General features: G+C 36.8%; 1 protein-coding gene across 1 annotated transcript; it reads left to right on the forward strand.

The window, feature by feature from the left end:
• Positions 1–10,679: 10,679 nt before the first annotated feature.
• Positions 10,680–12,836, forward strand: LOC137815854 (uncharacterized). The gene is made up of 5 exons (XM_068618966.2): positions 10,680–10,845; positions 10,983–11,422; positions 11,522–11,992; positions 12,334–12,476; positions 12,755–12,836. Exons 1-5 carry the CDS (start codon positions 10,680–10,682, stop codon positions 12,834–12,836), a joined length of 1,302 nt encoding a protein of 433 aa, XP_068475067.2.
• Positions 12,837–13,382: the final 546 nt, after the last annotated feature.

Below are 13,382 nucleotides of genomic sequence, written 5' to 3' on the forward strand. Positions count from 1 at the left end.
TAATATTTTATCTACTAACTATTTTAAATTCTAAATTAGTCACTAATTTAATTAAAGACTAGTTTATAATCTAAAGTAGTTAGTTTCTAAAACCTTGATAACTAATGTTAAATACTAATTTAGAAACTACTTTATAATTTTTTTATTAATAATAGAAACTACTTTAGATACCAATAATTTTTTAGTTTATAAAATAATATCCAACTTAGTCATATAATGACTAATTATTTTTAGTCTTTAAATTAGTTGATATTTAATAATTTTCTTATAGTGATAAGTAGATGTTATGACTTAATGTGTTGTGTAGCTTAATGTTTATGCTTACTATACTTAGTGTTATGACTCTATACATAACATAGTTGGATGTTCACACTTCATATAATTTCAAATGCTATGACCCAGTGTGTGAATTACTCACCAATGAAGAATTGTTGAAGGCACAATATTGAACTAGATATGTTCAAGGATTGAGGTTGAGCTAAATATTCTCAACAAGCAAAGTAAAGTTAAAGGTGATTAAGGCGTGAAGTCAAGCAAAAGATGATCATGATATGGAATCAAGTTAAAGATACTCAAGATGTGAATTTAAACTAGAGAAGCTTTAGGTGTGAAATTAAACTCTCAAGAGCCCTTTCTCATCTTATTGTCATCATCATCTGAGATCTCGATCAACATCTTTGGTTGTCATCAGGCTAATCCTTCAAGTCTTCTTTCAAATCTTCCTCTAGATATGAGTTATTGTTCTCTATAAATGTACACCCTTTTATTAACTATGGTGTCATTTGAGTTTGATGGCACATGCATACTCTAGAAAGAGAGGAAGGGTTGAATAAAGCCTCAAGACTTTTTTGCGATGAGTATTAGACCTTATAACAAGTGACATCTAGTAAAGAAAAGCAACAGACATGTTATACTGGTTTACCTGTAACTTTTGGATTATGTTTAGTTCTCAATCTTTATTTGAGACCAAGAACTCAAGTATTCTTTGTTGTCACTTCTGACTACAAACTCATGGTAAATGTTTTAGGAAGCTTACTCTCATAGATAAAATACATAATTAAGGCTTCCTTATAAATAAGTTGATTCACATAGTGTAGAATAAAAAGTTATCACACTCTCACTACAAAGAAGATACAAAAGATTGTATAAATTCTATACAAAAATTGTAAATAGTATTGAAAATTTGTTATATATGATGTTCTTTTGATGGTTCTATCTTCATATTATAACTTTCTAGAATATGGTTGCTACTTGAGCAATTTTCTCTTTATATGTGATCCTTAATATATGCCATTCAAAATTACTTCAATTAGCTTTGCTCGCAATCTTCATCCACTCTGCATATGCTATCATACCCATATGGTATGTTTTCTTTTAAAATAATATCAAGTAAGAATATTTAACATATTCAAAATTAATTTTTAGTCTTTTTTTAGACTCATACATTGTATTATAACTATTAACTCTTGCAATGTTATGATATAAATGGTCAAACCAAAATCCAATAAATGAACCTTTTGACCAGAATGATATCTTCCATTTGAGTTTTGAATCAATTACAAATTTCAATAGATATTGTACATAAAGAAATTTACTGCCTATAGTATAAAGGTCAATTTCAAATTCAGTGGAATAATGGATTTTAATCCAACATGTTGGCTTAATGAAATAGGTTAAATGCTTAGAGGAATCATCATAAAGTAAACATGTTAATTGCTTATTGAGAGATGTCCTCAAATTACTCTAGTTTTACTCTTACATATATCTATGAAATGATCAATTTTTATTTTATTTTATTTGATCTTCTTTCTCTAGCAATAATAGTTATAAATCACGTGAAAACATAAATTATCCTAGTCAATTTCCATCTAAAAAGTTGATATCATATCCGAACTAGGAAAGAAAAAACAACACAGTTATGAATTACTATTTTTCGTTTTGTAATCATAAATAGGAAGCAAAGATGGAAAGACATAACAAAAGAAGGGAAGGAAATTTTTTGTGAAAAGCAAGTAAACTTAATAAGGCACATTAAAAGGAGGCAAGATTCTAAAAGTATCAATCAAACAATCCCTCAACTGTCTTCTCCGCAACCAACAAGCAATACAATAATAAAAAATAACCCTTTTGTTTTATACTTATTACACAACACGAAAAGGCATAGACTCATGTTATGTTGACCTCAATATACGAGATTGAGACAAGAGACTTTAGGTTACATAAAGCAAAACAAAAACATTGTGAACTTTCATGAACTCCAAACATGGAACTAAACTAGTCCTTTATGTTCTACTCTAGTTTTAGCCTTCTAACTAAAAACAAACACAAATTTTCAAAATTTAAAAAAAGTAAAAAGTGGTGATTAGTGAAGCAGAGAAGGTGCTTGCGAGAAGACCCAAAAATTTCCATTAAACCTTTGCAAAATAAAATTTGTTTCTCATTTTTTGTAAACACGGGAGGTAGATGGAGCATGTGGTTTAATGCTGATAGCCTTTCTTTATTGATTTATTTGCTATGAATAAATGATAGTTGACATCTTTGACAATAGAAATAAATAATCCAAATAGAGCATGTAGTAGAAGTGTTTAAAATAAAAAAATATGATAAAAAAATAATAAATAATGAACTTGATTTTTTAAATGTGTATTGGAAGATCTCCCACTACGAATGAGCATTGCAACCGAACACTTTAAATGGGCAAGAATGCAAACCTAAACTCCTAACACATCCACAATGTTCTTGGCTTCCGAAAACATAAGCTAAGGAGTCAATTGTTGATATTTCTTTAGATATGAATGATGATGAGGTTAATTCACATGCTTGAATTTTTTCCTAGAAAGAACACAAGAAGAAATAAATTAAACTTACATTAAGTGTTATTGACAATTATAGATTTCATTAGAATTAAACTTACACCAATTTCCTTCGCTTTATCACTCACAAATGCTCCATTAGCATGCTTATGTATAACTATTCATATATCTCCTCTACTAACCTTGTGGCCACACTCTTTTTTCTATTAAAATGAAGAAAAATTATATGAAACACTGTAAGAGAGATTAAAACATAAATTTAACATGAACATATGTATTTTTGTCACCATTTCATCTCTTTTCCTTGCAATTCTCTTAGATCCACTCGTGTGAGCAATGGTTTGCTTTGTCCTATTCTCTTTATTTTTTAGAGCATTTTCCTAATCATCAACATATAAAAATTAATAAATTTGAATGTGAATGCCTAAAAAATGTTTTATTTATACCTTCGTTTTTGAATTTAGACGGTAATCCAAAAAAGAATCTATTTATTCCTTCTAGTGCCATTGCAATTAGACCATCTCTAGTACGTGTTCTATCATTGCTTTGTTGCCGCAATTTTGGTCGGTGGTCTCTTCTAGAGACCAACCAAAGAGAAGTTTTGGATCCTTGAGCTGAAACCAAAGGCACCGAAACCACGAAACGTACAAAATGCACGAACCACAAAAAATGCAAGAAACACACTGTAGGTATGGGAGGAAAATGCACCAGTTGAGAACAATTTCTTCACGAAAACAAACAAACACATCGGAGTTAGGCAAAGAAGAGATCTAGGGCATAAGAAATGAGGATTCGAAAATACATACCAATTAGAAGTAGAGAGAAATAAGGTTCGAAGCAATGAGGTTTTGAAATCAACGTCACACACAACAGAGGGAGAAGATGATTTAAAGATTGGTTCTGAAAGGGAATTTTAAAATGGATTTGAACGTATGGAAAAAATTTGAGTGTGAAGACAACATGTGTAGAACTCTGAGATTGGAAACAATGAGGTTATGAAATCGACGTCACACACAACAGAGGAAGAAGATGATTTGAAAATTGGTTTTGAAAGAAGATTTTAAAATGGATTTGAACAATTGGAAAAATTTGTATGTGAAGGTAGCGTGTGTAGAAATAAAGAGTGAGATGTGTAAAGAAAAATATGTAGAAAAAAAGGAATGTAAAAAAATTTCAAAATTACTAAGAAATTGGATGCATTTTTTCAAATCATTGTAAGTAAGGAGTTTAGAAAACCTCCAATACAACATGTCTTACCGAAGATTATTGACACCTCCAATAAAAAATCTCCATATAAACCTCATAGTTCAAGAATTGTTTTTGAAATTGAGAAAAAACTATACCTCGTTATTAGGGTAGGGTGCAACCTCATGTTCTCATCAAAATAGTTTAGAATTTCACCTTAAATAAACAAAAGTATCAATAACAAAGACTAGATAAATCTTACTTCATATTAACAATATCACTAACTTCATTTAAGCCAAACATTATAAAAGATATGACAAAATTTTAAAAAACTAAACTCAATTTTTTTAATTAAAGAACTAAAAGAAAAAATGTACCAGTTTTAGGAGACTAATTTAAATTTAATTTTTATACACAACCATTTAATTATAAAAATCAAAATATCTTTATTATATTATTTCAAATAATTAAATTAATATATTTAATTTGATTTAAACTTAAAAATCAAAGTGTATAATTACAAAAATATTATTAAAAAAGACAACAGAGTTAGTTAGAACTTAAAATAAAACACAATTTAATAATTTTTTTATGCTATGTAAGAATAGTTTATACTATTTATTTAAAAAATTAAAAAAAAAAATTAAACTTGAAAATAATAACACACTACTACTACTACTCGTAGTAATAATAATAATTTGAAAAGTTATAAAATCGTAAAATTCAATCTAATACACATAAATTATGTGTGGATATTATTGTTTTGAGAGAATAAAAAATATAAAAAAGTGTGGTAAATAGGAGAGTAGAAAAATAAGAATTGACGTAATATTTGATATGTAGTATTATTTGAATTTAAAAAGAAAAGAAAGTAAAAATTGTCACATCAGAAGCTATTATTCATCAACGCACTAACACGATGAATCATCCATCCACTTGCTAACTAATCTCAGGCCATCGTGTTCCATTATGTTCACACTGCAGAGTTCCAAACGCAGTGCTCATAAAAGTCAATAATAGTTTGAACACATCCACCATGCAGTGCCACAACAGAGTCTGCTTCATTTTATGGTCCCTCATTATTCTTGTCCTTCTCTGCCAAACTTTATGGTTAATAATCATTCACTCAACACTGCTATGTAAACAACTTTTTATGACACTTTATTGCATCGTATCACTGTTTAATATCCGTTTCAAATAATATGCTTTACAGGTTATGATTAAACCATATAATATGCTATAGCATAAGTAATTTTTTTTTTAAATCCACTATTAATGAAAATCAATTTAGAGGATCTCGATTGTTTTTAAATGAGTTCTAAAACTGGTATATGAAGAAATATTTTCCAGTAGTATGTAGGAAGTCAAGATGATCTTGAAGTACCATGGCACCTTGGATAAGGATGCTGGTCACATGTGCTATGATTTGATGATAACTATGTAAACAAACATGTATGAGTGGGTTGGTGTGATATGATTTTAATTGATTAACATATCGTTTTGAAGAACCTAAACTCGTTCAATTTTTAAAAATAGGAAAATGCAGACATTGAAGTGAAGGAAATAGATATAAATAGGAATAAAATTAAGCATCAACGGAAGAAATACAAAAATTTGATAGACTAAAGAAAACTTTCAAATGAAAGAAGGAAGAAAATTATTAACTTTTGTTATTGAAATTAGTGACCGAATATATTTATTGTTAATGGGTTGTCCGCTATGTTGTGCACAAGAGTGTGATTATATTACTCTTAATTTTTAAGGTATGTCGACGCAGAGGCAAGGAGAACATGGAGAATTTGGTACCAATCATCATGCCTACAAAAACTCAAATGATTTCACGACGTTCTTCTTCGCGAATTTTTCAAACGGGTATGGGGAGCTAGATATGATCAAGATTTTTAGAAGGTTGGCTAGGGTTAAAGAAGTGTTTATCTCAAGAAGACTTAACAAATGGGGGAGAAGGTTTGGGTTTGTTAGATTTTTTGAAGTAAGGAATGTGGGGAGGCTGGAGAAGGACCTTGATCAGATTTACATAGGCAACAAGAAGCTGCATGTAAATGTTCCGAAATACAGGAGGAGTGAGCTGGAAGCTAAAGGGCAGGGGAGTGAAAACAGAGCGTATCATAAGGAGCAGAGAAGGATATACAGGAAACTACACGAGGAGTCACCAACTGTTCGTGGTTAGAAGAGAAGAACGGAGGTATGGAGAGTGAAGGCAGGGAGCAAGTCATATGCAGATGTTATCAAAGGTGATGCTCAAAGAAGGTGGGAGGGGCCAACCATTACCACTGAAAAGAAGGTATTATCGTGGATGGAGTACAGTATGGTAGGGCAGTTTAGGGAAGAGCTGAGCTTTGAAGAACTTGATGATGAATTTATTAAAGGGGGGGTATGAGCATGGTCCGAGTTAGATCCCTGGGAGATAATCTTGCTCTCCTTACTCCACGAGAAGGGGTGAACATGAAGGAGTTAATAGATCTCAATAAGGCGTGGTTCGAGAGTGTATTCCAAAAAATCGAGCCATGGACGGAGGAGTCTGTTGCAGAGCATAGAGTAGTCTGGGTGCGAAGTTACGGTTTGCCATTACCGCTGTGGACCAAAGATTGTTTCTAAAAAATAGTAGGAGAGGAAGCGTCACTAGTGTCTATAGATGCAACAACGACCATGTGGGAAAACTTGGAGTATGCAAGACTCCAAGTCCGTCTACTCAAAAACCGTAACGCCAGAATGGTTAAGAGCATGATGATTAATGACCAAGAGGTGACCATATACGTTGAAGAAGAACAACTCATAAGACTTGAAGGGCATTGTATGTGTCATCAGAATTATCTAGATACCTCTAATAGCATTTCATCTTTAGAGACCTACGTGGAGGAGTTTGATATTTCGGTGTTCAACGGTGAGGATGAGGGTTTGAGTGGAGGGAAGGTCCGACGACCGGAGAAGAAGGAGGAGGAGGGAGCGGACCTGAGTGCAAATACGACAAAGGCTCCCCTATCTTGGGCAACTGCTACGAAAGGGGATAAGAGGCAGAATAAAGCAACCCGGTTATGCACTAAAGAGGAAACCAAGGGTAAGGAGGAGGCTGAGGAGGCAGCTTTAGTATCTCAGTCTGTACAAGATCTCACGTATTTTCAAAATCACCCTTTTGGGCATGCTGAGCTGGCTAGGTTAGTGGTGGATTTAGAATGCAGGGACACGCCTCTTAAGCCCAAAATGCATCTGGGCCAGAAGCGAGCGGGGAAGGCCCACTCGGGAAAAGGGGGTGAGGCTGGACAGAACCTATCACAGAAGGAAATCGAACACATATCTGGAAGGGCGAATGAGCCAGAGGAAGACGATGAACGACGTTATGTGGGAAACTCTGAATCACCGTATCTCGTGGAAACGGGAAGTGGAACTGATAACCGACAAATTGAACCCAATTCTAGTCAAGAGGGACGACTTGCCATGGAGAAAGAAAACCAAATAGGGGTTTTGCATGGCTTGTCCGAAGAAGAAGTAGCAGAAGCGGGTACTGCAAGTAAAACCCAATCACGGAAATGTAAGCTGAAAGCGCTCCGAGAGTTGGGAGACGCAAATACATATCCTAGGCGGTCCGTCCGGTTGAGCGAGAAAACATCACAGAAGAAGAGTAACATGTTGAATAGAGAAGGTATGTTCTCAACATCCATTTCTGATGGGGATATATATTTATGTAATGCTCGAGTGCACAATCCAGAAAGTAGGGAGGAGTCAGATAACCTTTGCGTCGTTGGAAAACGGTTTGGGTTAGCTTGTCGAGGGGAGGAAGATGAGGTGGTTCAAGAATTCATCTCTACGGAAGACAGAGATCAGGAAGTGATGAATAATACAGAGTTGGGTAGACAGAGAGGTTTAGAAGCTGATTTTTAACTTCAATATTAGAGGTTTGGGGGGAGGAACAAAAGTACGTTATTTGAGGAGGTGTATATCGATAGAGGGAGTGAAATTCATGTGCTTACAGGAAACAAAGACTACAGAAGTAACGGATGCTAGGTGTTTCTCTATTTGGGGGGATAACAACATTGGTTGGATACATAATGGAGGGGAGAACGGCAGTGGAAGTCTACTCTCTCTGTGGCACAAAGATGCGTTTAAGTATGAGAGCCACTCAATGGGGGACAGGTTACATAGCTATTGTGGGTCTACACGGGAAATCATCCCAAAGGTGTTGTGTGGTTAATGTGTATGCAGCATGCACTCTAAAAGAGAAGAAAATTCTCTGGGAGGAACTGTCCAAGTGTAAAGAAAATTCACAGATTGGGATGTGGTGTTTTTGTGGGGATTTTAATGCTATAAGAAGACGAGTTGAAAGACAAGGGACAAATAGGGGAGACTTTATAAAAGAGATGAAGGAGTTCAATGGGTTTATAGAGACAAACTTGCTTATGGATTTGCCCATTGTTGGGAAAAAATTTACTTGGTTCAAATCAAATGGAACGACAAAGAGTAGGATTGATAGAGCTCTTGTAACAGAGGAGTGGTTACAGTGTTGGCCCACTTGCAAGCAATATGTCCAATGAAGGGAGGTCTCAGACCACTGTGCTTTGATGATTAAATGTCTGGACAAGGATTAGGGTCCCAAACCCTTTAGGTCGATTGATGCATGGCTTTCAGAAAAAGGCTTTGCTGGAATGGTGGAGGAAAGGTGGAAGTCATATACATCCGAAGGAGGTGCAATAAAAGGGCTTAAGGAAAAGCTCAAACTTCTGAAGGCGGATCTAAAAGTATGGATAGGGACGTCTTTGGGAATCTGAATTTGATTAAGAGTTCTATAGTGCATGAAATTGAGAACTTTGATAGTCAAGATTGTAACGGTCAAGTGGGGGAAAGTCAGAGGCATGCTAGAACAGATCTGATTAGAAGGCTTTGGGAGACTGATAATAAGCTTGAGTCACTTATCCGTCAAAAGGCTAGGACAAATTGGTTCAGATATGGTGATTCCTGCTCTAGCTTTTTCCACTCAACTCTTAGGTGGAGAAGACTAAGGAATGAAGTGAAAGGGGTAGAGGTTGGGGGTTTCTGGTGTGAGGAGCCTAGTACTGTACGAAGTGAAGCTAAAAAGCTTTTAGAAAATAGGTTTAAAGCAACAAAGGATTTTGGGGTGAGACTTGATGCGGTCGAGTTTAAAACCCTTGCTAAAGAAGACAGCTTGCGAATGATAGAGGTTTTCTCTGAGGAAGAAGTTAAGGAGGCGGTGTGGCAATGAGAAGGCTCAAAGAGTCCAGGCCCGGATGGATTTAATTTTAATTTCATTAAGAAGAGCTGGAAGTACTTAAAGGCAGATTTTGTAGCAGCAATAGAGGAATTCTACAAAACAGGTTGTATTCCCAATGGGTGCAATGCTTCATTCATAGCACTTGTTCCAAAAGTTAAGGATCCCTGCAAGCTTGATCAGTTTAGACCCATATCCCTAGTGGGAGCCATATATAAAGTCATTGCTAAAGTATTAGCAGTAAGGTTAAAGAAAGTTTTACCGACAATAATAGATGAGAGTCAGTCTGCATTTATAAAGGATAGGTGATGTGATTCCAATAGCCACATAGAACAAGATTCTTGACACTTTGAGGAATCACCTTGAGCTGGAAAATGTAGAGGCACTTTCTTAGAAGTTGGATCATGGTTCTAAGATCAAGAACTCACCAAAACAAGTACCAAATCCCAAACTCATTTGGATGAACCAAATATTGTCAAATTGAATCAACAAAGGAGAAGGAAAAGAATAAACCGAACAGAATTGAACTTAAAACAAAAGAACCGAACAGAATTTAAAAACTAAACAGAATAAAGGTGCTGGAAAATTATAGGAACCGAAACAAAAACAACTCAAAACTCAAGGCAACAAGAACAAATTGAAGAAGAAGAAAGGAAGGAGAAGAGAATGCTCATGAAGATGGAGGAGTGGTTGGATGATCACGCCACTAGAAGAATGGATGCTCCTAGATGAGTGTGGAAGCCGCCACTTGAGGAAACCATGGTCCTTCAAGATAAGACTAGAGAAGAAGCTCAAAGCTCTCCAAATGCTCACTCCAATTTTGAGTATAGTTTCTTTAGATAAAATTCAAATCTGAATTTTACAAAGGAAGCACCTCTATTTATAGCCTAAGGTGCTGAAAAATAAGTGGGAAATTTCAAATAAACTCATTTGAAATTCCCACCAAAAACAAGTCACATGGGAGGTGTGACCTTTTTCTACTATGACACCTCCCAAAAACTACACCTACACCACTCTCCTAAGTCACATGGACAATGTGACTTTATTTTACATTTTCACACACCTTTATTTAATAACCACACCTCCTAAAACTATACAAGAGTATTTCAAAGCTTGGCCTTGCCCCTCATGGGATGGACTTGGGCTCTTTGGGCTTTGGCCTTCTTGGGCTTGGGCTTGGGCTTTGGGCTTGGGCCTCATCTTTATTTTATGTCTTCTTTTAATTTTGAGAAGACTAGAAGGAAGAACTTCAAATGTGAGGGTGGATGTCCTTTTCCTCCATTAATAAAAGCCTCCTTTATTTGATTCTCATCAATAGGGGTCTCACGGATAGTGTGCTCCTGGCAAACGAGGTGATTGAGGACCTTAGAAGGAAGGGGAGAAGCGGACTGTGCTTGAAGGTAGATTTTGAAAAAGCGTATGATTCGGTAAGATGGGAGTACATGTACGATATGCTTGATAGGATGGGTTTTCATAATACCTGGATTAAGTGGACCAGAGGATGTATGGAGTTAGCCACAGTGTCTGTTCCAGTCAATGGGAGTCCAACTGAAGAATTCATACCGACAAGAGGATTGAGACAGTCCCTTAGCACCGTTTCTGTTTACAGTAGTGGCTGAAGGCCTTGCTAGACTAGTCAGGCAGGCGATAAAAATCAACCTTTTGGCGGGAATTAAGATTGGAAGTAAGGAGGTGGATGTGAGCTTCTTGCAGTATGCGGATGACACCCTTTTTTTTCTGTGAAGATTCATGGAGCAATGTGGTGAGTATGAAGGCAATTCAAAGGGGTTTTGAGATAGCATCTGGGCTGAAAATCAACTTCCACAAATCAAGTCTAGTAGGTATTAATGTTGAGAATACTAATCTTAGATGCTACTCAAAACTTTTAAATTGTGGCCAGATGGGATATCCGTTTAAGTACTTGGGACTAGAAGTAGGAGGAAACCCAAGGAAAAAAACGTTCTGGAAACCTGTTTTGGAAAAATTGAAGGCCAGACTAAGTGTGTGGAAGGGGAGGTTTTTGTCCTTGGCAGGAAGGACTTGTGTAATTAAGTCCATGCTCACTGCAATACCTCTCTTCTATCTGTCTGTATATAAATCACCAGAATCGGTTTACAAAAGCATAATTAGCACTCAGAGAAAATTTCTCTGGGGATGGGGAAAGGAAAAAAGGCCGATTTCATGGGTAAGTTGGGGAGACGTGTGCAAACAGAAAGAAGAGGGTGGTCTGGGAATCAAGGACATTAGAAAGTTGAACTTTGCCCTTGTAGCAAAATGGAAATAGCGGCTTATCTCACAAGAGAAAGGGAAGTGGAAGGAGGTATTACTCTCAAAATATGGTTTGCAACTAGATGACACACAGATTCCAGTGAAATACCAATCATGGTGGTGGAGAGATATAAAAAAGATCTGTAGGGAGGGAGAAGGAGAAGGTTGGTTCAAAGAAGAGCTACGATGGAAATTAGGAAGGGGAGATAAGATCAGATTCTGGGAGGATGTGTGGGTTGGTAATACAAGTCTAAAAACATGTTTCCAAAGGCTGTATACCTTAACGGCAAATCAGGAGCAAAAAGTCGAAGAAGCTGGAGGGTGGGAGTGTTCTGAATGGCAATGGAGGTTACAATGGAGGAGGGAGAGATTTGAGTGGGAATCTGAGATGGAAAGAAGTCTTCTTGAAAGAGTTTCAGGGTCTGCTGTGAAGAGATACGTAAATGAAACCCAAGTGTGGGGAGAGGAGGAACTAGAGAGGTACACGGTGAGTTCAGCGTACACTTGCCTAGTCAAGCATTTAAGAGGGACTCAACAAGTTATTTTTTATCTCCTTTGGAAAGCCACAACATTTCCTAATATGTTAATAACAGTGTGGAGAGTGCTTATAGACAGAATTCCAACACGGGAGGCCCTTGTGAGAAGAGGTGTGCAGATGGAATCTACAGTTTGTGTTCTGTGTCGGACTAAGGAGGAGTCATCACAACATTTATTCATTGAGTGTGTGTTTGCACAACGTGTCTGGTCCCTTTGCCAAAAGTGGCTGGGAATCGTTTAGTGCAAAATAACGAGATTAAATCTCATTTTGAGAGTTTTCTTTGTACTCAGGCCAGTGGAAAACAAAACTTGGTTTGGAAAGGTATTTGGGCAGCTGTTATAAGAGGTATTTGGGACCAGAGAAATTCCATTTTGTTCAATCAAGGAGTTGTGGATGTAGAGGAGATGATCCAGATGGCAAAGCTAAAATCCTGGTCTTGGCTAAAACATAGGACCAAGTCATTTAATTACTCTTTTGCAGATTGGACCATTAACCCGGTTATCTGTATAAAGAGTGTTAAATAGTGTGGCCTGTCTAGCAGAGGGGTCAAGGGGCTAGGTAATGGCCCACAGTGACTAGGGCAACAACTAGGGGAGTTTCAAAGGGCAGGCATTAGTGTGAACCAGAACTGGAAGGTGGCGCCTATATCTAAATGCTGGTAAGGCCTAAGCTGATTTAGGTCCCCTAGCATTGAAAAAATGATGAGTGCAGGATGAATTATGGAGTGGAAGGGTACCTTGGACCAGCACTGGAGTGGCAAGGAGCTGCAGTTCTGAGGGTGAAGAAAAGCTGATGTAAGGCAGGTAGGTTGCTGTTTCTAGCTTGGGGCAGAGGAGAGTTTCACATGCCAGTGCTGGAAAGGGTAGCTTTCACACCCTGTAACTAGTGCGGGTCAGTAGAGTCAGTTTAAACATGTTGATATAGGCTTGCCTATTGGCAGTTTGGTGTTGTGGCATGGTGGGGATGTGCTGTTTTGTATTGGTATAGGAGGTGACACATAGTCAACCAAAACACAAGAAGCATGTAATTGTAGCACATTGGGAATGGGCATATTTGTGTGTCTGTCACTCGTGCAAAGCTAGGAGTCCACACTTGTAGGAGGGAGGAAAATTGGAACTCTTCTGTTTTGAGATAACGTGTGTCCGGAAAGAGCAAACTAGGAGTTATAACAAAGATCTATGGCTACGGTCCAAAGCAAAGAGGAGGAGCAAAATAGGATTAAAGAGGTTCCAAGTGGAATTTGGGTGGTGCCTGCTGGTTTTCTGGCTGCTGCAGGTCTACGAAGATATGATTTTAGTGCACATGCACATGGGTGCACTGCATAGGAGGGAAGCAGGAA

This window comes from Phaseolus vulgaris, chromosome 1 (assembly GCF_051622355.1).
Source record: "Phaseolus vulgaris cultivar YP4 chromosome 1, ASM5162235v1, whole genome shotgun sequence".
Taxonomy (NCBI): domain Eukaryota; kingdom Viridiplantae; phylum Streptophyta; class Magnoliopsida; order Fabales; family Fabaceae; genus Phaseolus; species Phaseolus vulgaris.